This window comes from Podarcis muralis, chromosome 2 (genome assembly GCF_964188315.1).
Source record: "Podarcis muralis chromosome 2, rPodMur119.hap1.1, whole genome shotgun sequence".
Taxonomy (NCBI): Eukaryota; Metazoa; Chordata; class Lepidosauria; order Squamata; family Lacertidae; genus Podarcis; species Podarcis muralis.
Genome location: NC_135656.1, coordinates 106,022,743 through 106,039,027, shown reverse-complemented (window position 1 = coordinate 106,039,027; position 16,285 = coordinate 106,022,743). Strand labels below are relative to the sequence as shown.

The following is a 16,285-nucleotide window of genomic DNA, read 5'->3' as shown; positions in this document are numbered from 1 at the left end:
AGTCTGCTATGTTTTTGGGGAAATTGTTCCTTCACCACCTCTTAAGATTTCATAACCAAATGCTGCATGACAGGGTTCCTGTTTTTTTTTTTTTTTAAATTGCTGTTATTTTTTACCTATGCCATTTTAAACTGTGATATTAATGCTGTATTCTTAGTTTTAGATTTTGATTTATGTGGAAATTGTTTCCCATTTGGTTGTGTATTTTTTTGATGTGGTTTATTTATTGTTTATGACTTTTGTAAATCTTGTTATGCTGTAAGCCGCCTTGAGCATTGTCTTTTTAACTGTGGAAAGGCGGCATGCAAATAAAAAATGATGATGAAATGATGATGATGAAGAAGCAGATTTTCCATCTATGCTTGGGCATCCTTTTGAGTCAAGACTTTCCTGCTCCTCGCCCTTCCTTGAGTGCTTTTGCCTGGCTGGACTGTGCCCTGTGATAATGCCTCTGGCCTGCCTGGATGGAGAGATGTGTGTAGAGGAAACCTCTGGCTTCTGCATGGCTGGAATGCAGCCCACTGTACGAAAAGGTAGCTTCACGCCATTTTCTCCACCTGCTTGTTGCCACTGAACCTCACCCACCACGGCCACCCAGAAAGTTGCCCGTGAGAGAAGGCAGCCAGCTCTCCTGAGTAAGATGCCAGCGTGGAAACTGGTTAAACTACTTCTGTTTCTGTGTCCCTGGATCTGTGGGAGGACTCGGTAAGATGCTAACAGGCATTAAGGTTGGGAATGGTGAAACTAAGGACTGGGGTTGATGAGGAAGTACAGGGAAATGTGAACAGCAAATTAGTCTGTTGCCGCTGCAGATCCCTTTATCCACACCACAGTGTAACCAGCAGTGGCACCAGGGGTGAGGGGCACAGAAAGGACAAAGCGTATTTCTAGGTGGGCAAGCTAAGTCTCTGGGGGGAAAAGTAACAGTATACAGTGGACGCTCAGGTTGCGAACGTGATCTGTGCAGGAGGCACGTTCGCAACCCGCAGCGTTCGCAACTCGCAGCGTCACATCTGCACATGTGTGGGTTGCGATTCGGAGCTTCTACACATGCGCAAAGCATGATTTAGCGCTTCTGTGCATGCGCAAAGCGTGATTTAGCACTTCTGCGCATGCAGGAGCGCGAAACCCGGAAGTAACCTGTTCCGGTACTTCCGGGTTCGGCGTGGTGCGCAACCTGAAAACGCACAATCCGAAGCGTCTGTAACCCGAGGTATGACTGTAGAGGCGGTGACCGTTTTAGGCTAACACATGGGTCCTTTTGGACCCCGAAGGAGGAAGAATGGACCCCCCCATGCAAAATTGTCCCTGCCTGTATGTTAGTGGGATGCAGCTCCTTTTGGGGGAGCACTTACCATTCCCCAATGTCATCCATGAGTATAACCACATCCTCCATCTGTTTTCTTGGAAGCAAATCACACTAATTTCAGTGGGGCTTGCTAAGCAATAGACATGTGTAGGTTGGCAGACTTTATCTCAGCATGTTATCCGTGCTTTACGTCAGGGACTGTAAATTATGGGGACTAGAACCTTGGCCCCTTTTTTGGTAAGTGAAACCTGAGATTCTTGGGCATGCGCTAAGTTCTGCTGCATACCACGCTAGCAGCCAGTCGCTACCAATGCGCAGCTCGATCCTGGCTTGGTTGTTACCTTGGGAACAAAGAGCACAACTAGGGTGATGTAAGAGGAGAAGACAATGGCGAGGGAGGCGAAAGCGAAGGCCGCATCCTGTTGACTGCTCAGGATCATGGTGACTGGGGCAGTGATGAGACACAGCACCTGCAGGAGGGAAGGATTAGAGACAGGGTCAGGGGGGCTGTGCAAGTCCGGAAACACACACTGCAGCAGTCGTTAGAAACGAGGGGATGCAGGGATATTTTATTCTGTATCGCAAAATTGGCAACTGTGCTTTATAGTCCAATCTTGTCTGTTTAGCTCGGGGCAGATAATGGCACTGAATTCACACAATGTGACAACAAGACTGCACAAAGGCAGGTGGCTGGCACTGCGGCGCTTTACACCTGAGACAGCAACTTGTCTGAGGCCACGTGGGGGTCATGGCTAGAGTGAACCCAGATGTTCCAAGGGCCTCCCAGTCACAGAATCAACATCTTTCCCTGCAAAGTGGAGGCTGGGTCTGGGGAAGCACAAAACTCACCTCTAACGCCCAAAGGAAAGACAGCTTGGCACCAGGGTACATAGGGATGCAGTATGCTGGACCACAGAGTCAGACCATTGGTCCATCAAGATCAGTCATAGCTACATCAGTGGTTTTCAAACATTCCCCCCTCTCATCTCACAGGCCACTTGGAAATTGCTGGGGGCCTTGGAAGATCACTTAATGATTTTGCTGCCTTCTTGTAACAAATTATAATGGGCTGTGCTGGATGCTGCTTGACTTTCCATTGTATTTTCGTTGCCCCTTTTATGTTTTATATAATCCGCTTTGCTTCACTACAATCCGAATTCCACGGAAATCAAATTGTAACACGGCAAAATGCAATATATAAGAAATAGGAGGAGCGAAACAAATACAATTAAAAATCATGGCAAGTATTTAATGTGATGCGTATGCCAATGCATATCCCAAACTGGAATTAAGATTGCCAGAAGAAATATCAACAACCTCAGATATGCTGATGACACAACCTTGATGGCAGAAAGTGAGGAGGAATTAAATAAACTTTAATGAAGGTGAAAGAGGAGAGTGCAAATTATGGTCTGAAGCTCAACATCAAAAAAACGAAGATCATGGCCACTGGTCCCATCACCTCCTGGCAAATAGAAGGGGAAGAAATGGAGGCAGTGAGAGATTTTACTTTCTTGGGCTCCATGATCACTGCAGATGGTGACAGCAGTCACAAAATTAAAAGACACCTGCTTCTTGGGAGAAAAGCAATGACAAACCTAGACAGCATCTTAAAAAGTAGAGACATCACCTTGCCAACAAAGGTCCATATAGTTAAAGCCATGGTTTTCCCAGTAGTGATGTATGGAAGTGAGAACTGGACCATAAAGAAGGCTGATCGCCGAAGAATTGATGCCTTTTTAATTGTGGTGCTGGAGGAGACTCTTGAGAGTCCCATAGACTGCAAGAAGATCAAACCTATCCATTCTTAAGAAAAGCAGCCCTGAGTGCTCACTGGAAGGACAGATCGTGAAGCTGAGGCTCCAATACTTTGGCCATCTCATGAGAAGAGAAGACTCCCTGGAAAAGACCCTGATGTTGGGAAAGATGGAGGGCACAAGGAGAAGGGGACGACAGAGGACGAGATGGTTGGACAGTGTTCTCGAAGCTATGAACATGAGTTTGAGAAAACTGTGGGAGGCAGTGGAAGACAGGAGTGCCTGGCGTGCTCTGCTCCATGGGGTCACGAAGAGTCGGACACGACTAAACAACTAAACACCAACAACATATGCCAATGCCTGACTTGAACCACAAATCCAGACATGCCACATGGACCAGTTTAGGACACCTGGTCTATAATGACTGGTCACAGCTCTCCAGGGCAGACTGTAAACCAGCATGACTCAAAATCAAGCATTCGTATGCAGGAACACACGACAAAACTTTCCTCTTTCTCCCCAGAGGTTGTGGGGTCAGGAGGGCTTGACTGACTTGACTTTCTCTCTTGACTGCAGTCCAGGTTTGATTTCCCTCTCTCAGAAAGCCCACTCAACAAGAGCATGAGATTTTCAAGCCGGCCCAGTGGTCTGGACACGTTAGAGACAAGCGACTCACAGCCACATTGTAGATTGCCATGCCCACAGCGCGGTGGTCGTTGATCTTCTCCGTGGAGACTCCCTTTGTCTCATAGGCAAGGAAGATGCCCAGAAGCAGCAACAGCCCTTTGAAGCCATAGAAGATACCTGCAGACAGGGAGAGAGTGAAGAAGGGGTCAGCAGGGGCCCTCAAAGTGCTAATGGAGGAGAAGGGTGAAGAGGCCAGGGAAAAGGCCACTGCAGTGGGCAGTGGAGACTCTGCACATGGTTCATTGCTGACTGGTAGTCATACCCATTAGTGTTTCCATTACTTATACCCCACTGGGTAGTCATACCCAGTAGTGTTTCCATTACTTATACCCCACTTTTCCTCCAAGAAGCTGAAGGTGGTTTGTAGATGGTTCTGCTCCTCCTCTGTTGGTTATCCTCACAACGACCTTGCGAGGTGGGTTAGGCTGACAATGAGCGATTGGCCCAAGGTCACCCAGTCAGTTTCTCATATATATATCTATATATCTATAGATAGAGAGATAGATAGATATAGATATATAGATAGATATATATGATTATTATTGGAATTTTATTTACAACATAACATAACCCCCCAATACACTATCCACCCTCATTAAACGTGACCATAACATACAGTGAGCATAACATACAACAAAACAAACGAAATAAAAGACTTCCTTTATCCTGTACCCTTATTTACTTCTTATAAACTGTTTCCTTTATGAATAATTATTAAGATTTTTCTAATTATAACCTAAATATCCACAAAGTCTCCTGCAGACATTAATCGAAACAAGTCCAGGTATGTATTTTAGGGCACTGTTTTGTGAAGTATTCTCTGCGTTTTCCCCATGCTTTTTGAAACTCTTGTCTAGTGTGATCTCTAATTGCCTCTGTTAATCTAGCCAGTTCAATATACTCTAACAGCTAGTCACCCAGTGAGTTTCATGGCTGAGTGGGGATTTGAACCATGCAAGAGGAACGTCTGAGAGCACAAGCCATGAAACAGGAATTGTGTTGCTGGGAGAAAGAAGGAAGGATGGATCGCAGTATGTGTAGGACGGTGAACTGAGTTGTTTTGGGTCCTCTCCAGACATCCTTTTTAATTATACATAATCTGTTCTTGTGGATAGTCTAAGTGTATCCTCAAAATAGACATGGTCCCTTTGCTGGAACAATAGGTTAGGAAATGGTTTTGTACGTGAAGCTTGGCCACCATCAGCTTCCTGTTTTCTGAAGCCAAAAGTGCTGCTTTCTCCCTAGCACACATGATGTTTAATAGCAAGCAGTTGGGTTCAAATCTGGTATTATAGCATCAATTCTGAAAGCCATGTTTTCAGAATGGAGGAATGGGTGGTCCATGGACATTACTATAACTAACTTTAAAAGAACCTTGTTCAAACTTGCCACCAATTTGCCTAGTCTGGAGACAGTTCACTGATAGCTCGGTCGGATGAGCATGAGACTCTTAATCTTAGGGTTGTGGGTTCGAGCCCTACATCAGGCAAAAGATTGCAGGCGGTTGGACTCGATGACCCTCGTGGTCCCTTCCAGCTCTAGGATAATTATTTGGGCTCATGGTGCTGATGGGGTGGTTATACCCAATGTGCTTTTCAACACTCTGCCTGCCAAAGGTTTATGGGAAGTCATACTGCTCCATTTCCAACCAGTGCATGTCCTGCAGTTGGTGTGTCCCATTTATGGTGCGCTGTAATGTAAAAGTGTCCTTCCAGATGGGAAGAATGCAGTAGCACTGTGGAAGCAGAAGAGATCCATTAAAGGTAAAGAGACCCCTGACCGTTAGGTCCAGTCGTGGCCGACTCTGGGGTTGCGGCGCTCATTTCGCTTTATTGGCCGAGTGAGCCGGCATACAGCTTCTGGGTCATGTGGCCAGCATGACTAAGCCGCTTCTGGCGAACCAGAGCAGCGCATGGAAATGCCGTTTACCTTCCTGCCGGAGTGATACCTATTTATCTACTTGCACTCTGATGTGCTTTTGAACCGATAGGTTGGCAGGAGCAGGGACCGAGCAACGGGAGCTCACCCCGTCGCGGGGATTCGAACCGCCGACCTTGTGATCGGCAAGTCCTAGGCTCTGTGGTTTAACCCACAGCGCCACCTGCATCCCCAGAGATCCATTACTAATGTACTATTATTGCACCGATGACATGTTGCAGAACACACACACACACACACACACACACACACACACACACACACACATCCTAGTCTGGCAGGGTCTCTAGTAGTCCTGGGATGGGGAAACAGGTATGCCAGAGGACAGGAAGGAGGGCACAGGCATAGGGAAGAAGGGATGGGCAGAAGCTGGACAAAACCAGCCCCCCAGCCGCATGGCTGAAGAGGCTCACCCAGCCAAGTGTTCATCCTCTCCGAACTGCAGTGCTCCAGCTTAGGGAGAATCAACACGTCGATGTCACTCTTGGGCTCCTCTTTGGTGAATTCCTGCAGGGGACACAGGAAGGAAGGGTTCAATAACTGAGGAAGATGCGAAACACCAGTTAACAATGATGAGTCACAGTGCCAGCCATTTATTTAGTTGTTGCCTTGTGTGGGCCAAAGTGTGTGTGACGCCGGCAGAGTCAGGCCTGCCCCAATCACATGCCCAGGAGCAGGCGGAGATGCAGTTCAAACTGGAGAACAGGGCAGGGGGCAAATGTGTTTGAACTAGGCCTCCTCGTGCCTGCTGCCTGTCGCTGGGTTTGTCTTTCAAACCACGGCCAGGGTTCCACCCTTCCACGTGCCTTTTCTGAGGCAGAAACGGTGGCAAGCTTTCAACACCTCTTGGAAGACCCATCTATTTAAGCGGACTTTCTCCGGCTTGTAGGATTTTATCCCAACGCTCTGTTTCATTACCTGTTGAAATTTACCCAGATGTTTTACCGGCGGGTTCTCTGCTTTTATATGTTTGCTTACAGTGTTGTGTATACATCTTTCTTTTCTCTCTTAATGATCTGGGGCGGATCTACAATGTAACTAATGGAGCTTAAACTTCAGGTCCCCTAATCCTGGAGGGGGCCACCAGAAGTGACTTCAGCCCACATCGCTTTTAAAAAATTGTGTGTAGTAGACCCCGTTTGAGTCGCACGCTGTGGGTTAAACCACAGAGCCTAGGACTTGCCGATCAGAAGGTCGGCGGTTCAAATCCCTGTGACGGGGTAAGCTCCCGTTGTTCGGTCCCTGCTCCTGCCAACCTAGCAGTTCGAAAGCATGTCAAAGTGCAAGTAGATAAATAGGTACCACTCTGGCGGGAAGGTAAACGCCGTTTCCGTGCGCTGCTCTGGTTTGCCAGAAGCGGCTTAGTCATGCTGGCCACATGACCCAGAAGCTGAATGCCGGCTCCCTCGACCAATAAAGTGAGATGAGCGACGCAACCCCAGAGTCGGTCACGACTGGACCTAATGGTCAGGGGTCCCTTTACCTTCCTTTTACCTATATTTCAACATCCCCAAAGTTTGAGACTCCGTAGCACAGATGTTGTAAAGGTTTTTGTAAACGACCCCACGGAAGAAGATAACAGTGGTTACCTAGACCTCAGTGGTGGTTTCAAAGGGGCCCCCATAACAGTTCGAGCTTCAAGGCCTCCAAAATGTAGGTCCGCCTCTAGATCTCATTGTGTTTTATGTTTAAAATCCTTTATGGATTTTGCATATTAAGCAGCAGGTAAATGGGGATGATGAATGAATGAAAAATTACTCTGCAAGCAGACCATGTGGATAAATGTGGCACCGGGGTTGACTGCCAATCACTCGCATCCCTTTAGTACTGTAAATTGCAGACCCTGATTTACAAATGATGGGGGGCAGACTGGCTGCTTTGAGTCTGCAGAAGAGCTGTTGCTCAAGGGTTGAGCACCTGCTTTGCATTCAGAAGGCCCCAGGATCAAACTCTGGCATCTTCAGGTACGATTGAGAATGTCCCCTGGCTGAAATCCAGTCCATTGCAGTGACTGATGCCCATTGGTAGGGCAGAAGGCAGGGAGGCCAACAGTAGGCGGTGCTAGAGCCAATAATATGCCAAAGCCCAGTCCCTGACTGGATGCAAGAGGCAGGCTGGTGGGACCCGACTGAAAGCAGACTGAGGTTGAGGAGGGACAGGGAGCCAGTTCCCCCAAAGCACCAGCCTCTACTGTAGCCATCTGAGCTAGACGGATTGTGATGGCCTGGGAATTGGATTCAGAGGCTGAGAACCTGAGGAATCCCAGCCTGCACAGGAGTCCCCGCCTCCAGGGCCGGCTGAGCCAGGGCAGGGGCTTGAACCTGAAGGGCCCTCACCTGTGCTGGATCCGCTCTGGCTCCATAGGTGATTGAGGACCCATTGCCTGCAGGTGTGCCTCTCTCAGCCCTGTCAGGTGAAGGTGAGGTTGCCTCTGGGTCCAGTAACCCTCCAGCCTCTCTGGAGCTGCAGAGGCTCAGGGCAGAGATGCGGAGGGAACTAAGTTCTATCAGGAGGAGTGCTCGCCTTAAGGCCAGGAGAGGCGGGACACCTGTGGAACAGGGCCGCCCTAGGCCTCAGAGGAGATAAAGGCCAGCCAGCCCAGTCCCAGGTTGCGGGAGCAACATCATTGGTAACCTGTTCCTGCCGGCACCCTGACCTGCTCTCCTGCCAGAGTTCCTGACCATGCCCAGCTCCTCGCTTTGGACCTCGCTTCGCCCCTGACGGACAGCCTCCATACCCTCAACCTAGAACCAGATTTAGACCACGCCGCACGGTAACACCCCCCCCCCCCAGGACCAGCACATGGATCAATAGTCTGACTCACTCAAAGCCAGGTTCCTATCTCTTGGTAGTTGCAACACAGGCGATATTATTAACGTTCAGGCATCTCCATCTGACTGAGAACCTCATGCCAACGTGATGCAAGAGAGACTCCTTGAACAAAAGAAACTCGCCAGTAATTAATCACTTATCTGTCAAAGGGCAGAGGTTTGCAAACTTCCTGGTTCCAGAAGGGTTGGAATGCAAAGAGGCTTTCCTTAAAGACTGAGATGTCACATTCCAAGTCCCCACGGCTGCTTCCTCATCTTGGCCATTGGTTGCCCTCAAATCTCAACTTCTGAATCTGTGGGCCTTGCTTGACTCACGGTCCTCAGCAGAGAGTTGATAGGCTGAGGAAAGTTGTGTAGCTGTTGCTGGAGGGTTTTGGGGGGCATGTCTTATAGAACAAATGAGAAGAACGGCTGTGGAGCCCCTCCCCCCACCTCAGGAAGGGTCATGGTTCAATGGCTGAGCACCAACTTCTTATGAAGAAGGTTCCCAGGTTCTCCAGATTCTCCAAGCTGGGAAGCCCTGCAGAACTGCTGCCTGTCTATGTAGATAATTCAGGGGTAGGTGGACGAATGGCGAGTCAGCTCATTGGTCCATCTAGTTCAATGCTGTCTCCACAGACTGGCAGTAGCTCTCCAGGATTTCAGACATTCCCAGTCCTAAAACTATCTAGAAGGCTGAGAAACGTTGTGTAGCTGTTGCTTGAGTTTGAGGAGGAGATGACGGGTCTTCTAGCAGCAGACACACAATTTTATCCAGCCCGGGGACCACAATTCAAGCCGGGCATGGACAACCTTTGGCATCTCAGGTGCCAAAGAGCTGGGCAAAGTTAGGTGTGCCTTCAGAATTTGCCTGAAGATGTGTAGTGAAGAAACACTAGTGAATGGCACAACTTAGGGGCTGCCATAGGGAATGTCCTCTCCTGGGAGGTGCAGCTGTGGAGAGGGCTCCCTTTGCTGGTCTTACCACAGATACCTGTAAGCACATACCTTTATACCTGTAAACACGAAGCCCTGTAAAACTTCTAACCCTTCTGGAATCAGGAAGTTCGCAAGCCTCGGCCTTTGACAGATTAATTATTGGTGACTTTCTTTTGTTCCAAGTTGTCCCTCTTGCGTCACGTTGGCCATAACCGCGGCTAATAACTGCTTGTAACGCTTGGTCAGATAGAGATGCCTGAACTTTAATAGCACTGCCAGTGTTGCAACTACCAGGCGGTGGAAGATAGGAACCTGCCTTATAGTGAATCAGTCCATTGGTCCATCTAGCTCTCGACTGGGCGGGCTGCAGTGGAGGCTGGTCCATGAAGGGAAATGGCACACTGTCCCATCAACCTCCATCTGCTCTCAACTGGCCCCACCAGCCTGCTGTCCCACTACCAGTCAGCAGGTGGGCTCTGCCCCTCAGCTCTGGCGCCACCTACTGTCAGTCTCCCTGCCTTCTGCCCTATCAGTCCAAAAGGGCAACAGACACCACTGGTGGCTGGAAGTGGCTCTCCAGGATTTCAAACAGGGGGCACCCTCAACCCTATCTGGAGATACCGGGGATTGAACCTGGGATCTTCTGCATGCAAAGCAGATGCTCTACCTGCTGAGCCGTGGCTCTTCCCCAGATCTGTGATTGGACCGCCTGACTCCCTCACCCCTAACTGGGTGGGATGCTTTTGCAGTGGTTGTGGAGAATGGACCATTCTGCTGCGCTGCTCCCCTGAGCTAAATCATCTTGTAAAACAGTTGTTAGGCCCACACTTTTTTTGGGGGGGTGTATTATATCTGCCCTTTCTCCACTGCTGCTCCGAAAGCTGCTTCCAGGGGTGGGAGGCATTTTAGAATGGGGAAATACCCCTTATCCCAGCATAGGTGCTCAGATTGCAATTGCAGTGTGCCTCCCCAGCTGTGTTAAAGTGTGTATCGGGTCCCATAGGGAGAACATATCATCGACCTCCTGTGTCCATTTCAGTTCTAAGATGCCAGCCTGGGTTCTGATAAATTTGATATACAGTCGTACCTCGGAAGTCAAACACCTTGTGAGCCGAACGTCTTGGCTCCTGAACGCCGCAAACCCGGAAGTGAGTGTTCCGGTTTGTGAACGTTCTTTGGAACCCAAACGTCTGACGCAGCTTCCGATTGGCTGCAGGAGCTTCCTGCAGCCAATCGGAAGCCACGCCTTGGTTTTGGAAGTCGAACGTACTTCCGGAACGGATTCTGTTTGACTTCCAAGGTACGACTGTAATAAATTTGTATATCCTGCATCTGTAGACCTCAGGGCGCTTCACAGTGTGAAATACAATACAAAAACACAAATATAAGGAAGATCCCCTAACTGCCACCTTGCAGGATAAGGTAAGGCTGGAAGAGGTTCCCCTTTAAGGCTTTCAGAAGGTATTAACCGACTGAAAGTATCCCAGGTTTGCAGAATGTCTGCCTATAAAGAAAGGCGGTGATGGCAGGTGGAGGACCCAAGAGTCAGTTTATAATAATAATAATGATAATAATAATAATAATAATAATAATAATGATAATGATAACAACAACAACAACAACAACAACAACAATAATAATATATTATTTGTACCCCGCCCATCTAGCTGGATTTCCCCAGCGACTCTGGGCGTCTTCCACAAAGACCAAAAATACACTAATATGTCATACATTAAAAACTTCCCTGAACTTTAACTGGTTCTAGAATTTTCACATGCATGGGAGTTCCACATGGGAATTCCCCAGGAAGGTTGTCCCATGTCAGATACCAATGGTTACAAGAATATCCGTGTGCAGCAAGCGGGGCGTGTTTGTGTGCCAGCGACAAAGTGCGCAGAACATGAAGTAACAGCTGTAAATTCTTAAAAAGCAGATTGAACTGATCCTTCAACAAACATCTTAAAACTGCTGTCCGCCGGCGACGTCTTGCCACGAACCCCACGTGTGTCAGGGAGGAGGGAGGGAGAGAGGAAGAAGTAGACACACAGATGAGAGATGGGCAAAAGGGGAGTCAGGATTATTAGGGTGAGAAGGAGCCAGGAAATTTTGGTGAGATTGGCAGGCTGTGGGAGAAGAATGAGTAGAGTTAGGATCAGGTAGTGGAGGGGAGAGAGGGGGGGAAACAAGAGGCAAAAGGGGAGGTGGAGGAAGATTCTTCCATGGTCTGCAGCTCGGGATAAGTGTGCGTGTAGATGCTTATTAGTGAAAACCATCACTACAGCCCTTCCTGCAAGGTCACGCAGTCCACGGAACAATTTGCCTACTGTGAGTATAGCATTGCCCTCTTCCACTGCAAAAACAGACAAACCTGTCAGCTCTGTTTTAATAAACAATGCTCTGTCCTCAAAAGAGAGTCAAGCGTGCCTGGAAACCTTGCCGCCTGCATTGGACACCCTGTTCCATAACTCTTAAATATATGTAGGCAAGCTGCAGTTGCTCAGGGGTGGGCATAAAGGCACTCTGTGTACACTCAGTGGTACTGTGGTACCTCAGGTTAAGAACTTAATTCGTTCTAGAGGTCCGTTCTTAACCTGAAACTGTTCTTAACCTGAGGTACCACTTTAGCTAATGGGGCCTCCTGCTGCCGCCACGCCACCGGTTTCAGGCCTAGAGGGAGGCCTTTCTCATTGCCTAACAACAACAACAACAACAACAACAACAATCATAATAATAATATATTATTTATACCCCGCCCATCTGGCTGGGTTTCCCTAGCCACTCTGGGCAGCTTCCAACTGAATATTTAAAACAATACAGCGTCAGACATGAAAAACTTCCCTAAACAGGGCTGACTTCAGTTGTCTTTTAAAAGTAAAATACAGTGGTACCTCGGGTTAAGTACTTAATTTGTTCTGGAGGTCCGTTCTTAACCTGAAACTGTTCTTAACTGAGGTACCACTTTAGCTAATGGGGCCTCCCGCTGCTGCCGTGCGATTTCTGTTCTCATCCTGAGGCAAAGTTCTTAACCCGAGGTACTATTTCTGGGTTAGCGGAGTCTGTAACCTGAAGCGTCTGTAACCCGAGGTACCACTGTATTCCTCTCCATTTTTTCAGTCCACAGGATCCTGCTCCCTATGCTATTTAACACATACATTCAGCTGCTGGGAGTGGTCATCTGGGACTTTGGGCTGAGGTGTCATCAGTACGCTGGTGCTACCCAGCTTCATTGGTCCGTAGCAACTGAATCGGGAGAAGTCCTGGACCAGTGCCAGCACTTGGTGGCGATCTGGATGAAACTGAATCTGAGTCCTAGAAAGGAGGAGGTACCGTGGGTGGGCGACTCCTGAGCCCAGCTCATTGGTCAACTGGCTGCTATAGATGGGGTCACTCTGCCCCTGAAGGAGCAGCTTCATAAAGGTGGTGCTGGATCCATCTGCGGAATCACTGCTAGAGGCCCAGGCGACCGTTGGCCTGTTTCAGCTGGTAAGACAACCACAGCCAGTTCTGGAACAAGGCAGCCTGACCCCTATCGTCCATGCAAATCCCTGGACTGGATGACTGCAATGTGATGCTGTCCTTGCGGCTGACCTGGAAGCTGCACCGAGTGCAAAATGCAATGGCTCAACTTCTGACCGGGACGGAATATTGCCATCGTATAATAATAATAATAATAATAATAATAATAATAATAATAATAATTTATTATTTATACCCCGCCCATCTGGCTGCGCTTCCCCAGCCACTCTGGGCGGCTTCCAAAAAAATATTAAAATACTTTAATACATCAAACATTACAAGCTTCCCTAAACAGGGCTGCCTTCAGATGTCTTCTAAAAGTCTGGTAGTTGTTGTTCTTTTTGACATCTGGTGGGAGGGCGTTCCACAGGGCGGGCGCCACTACCGAGAAGGCCCTCTGCCTGCTTCCCAAAAAGCAGCCTGCTTCCCAAAAAGTAACTTGGCTTCTCGCAGCGAGGGAGCAGCCAGAAGGCCCTTGGCGCTGGACCTCAGCGTCCGGGCAGAACGATGGGGGTGGAGACGCTCCTTCAGATATACTGGACCAAGGCCGTTTAGGGCTTTAAAGATCAGCACCAACACTTTGAATTGTGCTCGGAATTTCATCAGCTGCTGAAAGAATTGCACTGGTTGCTGCCACTCAGCAAGGCTCAATGTTTTAGTGTAGGTCTACAAAGCCTTATGCAGTACAGCTTGGGACCAGGATACCTAAAAGACTGCCACACCCTCCTGATCACTGGGTGCTGCAGATGGGGTTTTAAATGGGGAGGGGGTGGAAAGGATGGGGGAGGGCTGAGCAGAAGTAGCACAACCCTTTGCACTGGGCCAGCTTTCCCAACCTGGCACCCTCCAAATATTGCTGGACTGCAACTCCCATTATCCCTGCCCGCTGCTCACGTTATTAGAGGCTGATTGGTGCTGGAAGTCCAGCATCTGGGAAAGGCTCTTAGATGGCCAGGCTGCTCACCAGAACACGACAGTCTGAGCATATATCACCAATCCTGGCCTCACTGCACTGGCTGCCAGTTGGTTTCCAGGCCCAGTTCAAAGTGCTGGTCTTGACCTATAAAGCCTTACAGGACCTCAATACCTTAAGGACAGCCACTCCCCATACAAACCGACCCACACCCACATCTCAGGCCCTTCTCTATCTCCCCCTTCCCTGAGAGGTTTGGAGGGCGGCAACACAAGATCCGGCCTTTTCGGTGGTGGCTCCCAATCTGTGGAATGCTCTCCCCAGAGAGGCTTGCCTGGTGCTGTCATTACATACCTTTAGGCGCCAGGCGAAAACATTCCTCTTGGCCATTAAATAATCTATGGCCTGTTAAAGCTGTGGGGTTGGGTGGACTGTTGTTATGATTATTTTATTATTACGCTGTCTGCTATTATGCCTTTTATTATGTTTTTATTATTGTGCTCCGTAAAATGCGTTCTTAATGTTGCTCTGGAATCTTTTGATAAAACGGGGTATACAAATCAAATAAATCAAATAAATAATAGTAATTAAGGCCTTGTACCGAAAATTGATTTCCTAGTTTGGTTCTGTCGCCAATTAAGCACTGGGCACGGAGCACCTTGTGTATTTGCGGGTGTGACTTGTGTTCAATCGCCCTGCAAGCTATTTAAGTGTCCCAGCATGAGAGCCACACGCAAGGGCATTACCTCTGTGGTGCGTTTCAGGGGGTTGACAATTTGCCAGATGGCCAAGATGACGAAGTCGAGCCCGACAAGCAGCCCAACCGTGGCGTAGAGCTTCCAGGGCTCCAGAGTCTGGAAGAGAAGAGGAAAGACAGAATGAGGGAACAAGAGGCCTGAGGGCACTTCCAGACGGTTGTTATTTGGGGGTGGGGTTCAGTCCCATTGTGGCTGGCTCAGGTTGTGCAGTTATAGCTGCCTGGGAGACCTTGTGCAACAAACCCCCTTCCCCAAAGGGTTGGGCATTTTTTTTGTATATAATTTTAATTTTCTGTTTTACTATTTAAAATACTCATTTAAACATCCTTAAAATATCAAGGACTTCCCTCCTTCTCTTTCCATGGTTCATTTTACATATCAAAAATCCCTGCATCTTTTACAAAAACTGAACCATTCAGTATTCCATTATTACATCCATCAAAACTTATTTACACTGTTGAATTTATCTCAATGCCGCCAACATTTTGAAGGGTATACAGTTTTCCCCCATAGTATACTCAATAAACGTTTTCCAATCTTCTCTCATCGTATGTTCTTCTCGTTCTCTTATTCTATATGTTAAATCTGCAAGCTGTGCATTTTTTGCCAATTTAAGTTGCCATTCAGGATTGGGCAAGGGTTTTTTGAGAAGGAAAGCGGTGGGGAAATCAGTGGGAAATGTGGGATAATGCTTGCTTTGACGCAATGCCATCTGCGCCCCCTGCACACTGTGATAGGAATTTTATGGTCTTAGATATATGTTAAATGTTCATAAGTGTACCAACCAAGCACATACATAGATCAGCACAGGAAGGCCAACCTGGAACCATTTTGATTCCTAAACTGACCAAATGTTTTCTCTGCAAGGTCAAAGTGGGAAACCTCCCCATTGTCTCTTTCCTCGCAAATCCTGTTTTAAGGGCACATTTAAGATATGAATAGGGTGTGAGCCTGTGACCTGGCCCAGGAACTAAGTATTTATCACTACAAAAGACTAGCCAGGCTCTCCAGGTAATCCAATCAAGTAACCTGCCAGACAGGAGATAAACAACAACAGGAGAAAAACAATATTCAAATTTCTGTTTTAGACCGCCTTTTCTGTGATGTAGGTGTGATATATCTGAGGGGTGGTCTTAGGTTACACCCCTCCTGTGATGTATGTATGATGTTTCTGGGGGTGGTCTTGATCTACAGGGTGGCAATTTCAAAAGTCTTTATAAGGCCTTGCACGGCATTTTTCTGGGTCCCTCCTCTCTCCTGCGGGTGAGGGGAGCACCCTGTTGCAACAGATCAATAAAGATCAAGCTTACTAGCTGCTTTGCTTCTCAATATTCTCTGGTTGGCCTCTGTTATTTTCTCCTGCCAATAGGGAACCTACGTAAGGACTCTATATGGGCTCTTGGATACCCCATAAGGGAAAAGGGCAATTTTTGATTACAACAACACAATTCGGAATGAACACTCAGTCGACACCCAATGTCACCTAATCTCCCAGCAAACTAATCAGGATGAGTGCTCAAAAGACGGGGAGAGCCCTGAGTCAGCTGAAAGGGGTGTTCCAGAATACGCAAAAAAAAAACATTCACAGAGGTCAAGCACAGAGACTCCCCTCTATGGCACACCTGAGATTCGCTATATTGTATGAACCGCTCCACCCA

At 48.1% G+C, this 16,285-nt stretch overlaps 1 protein-coding gene across 1 annotated transcript in view; it reads right to left on the bottom strand.

Moving 5' to 3' along the window:
- GABBR1 (gamma-aminobutyric acid type B receptor subunit 1) overlaps positions 1 to 16,285 on the bottom strand; it is a 167,482-nt gene that overhangs the window by 5,536 nt on the left and 145,661 nt on the right. Inside the window, 4 exon segments of the mRNA XM_028719950.2 lie at positions 1,651 to 1,779; positions 3,743 to 3,870; positions 6,105 to 6,198; positions 14,616 to 14,723. Coding sequence (XP_028575783.2) covers positions 1,651 to 1,779; positions 3,743 to 3,870; positions 6,105 to 6,198; positions 14,616 to 14,723 — 459 coding nt within the window.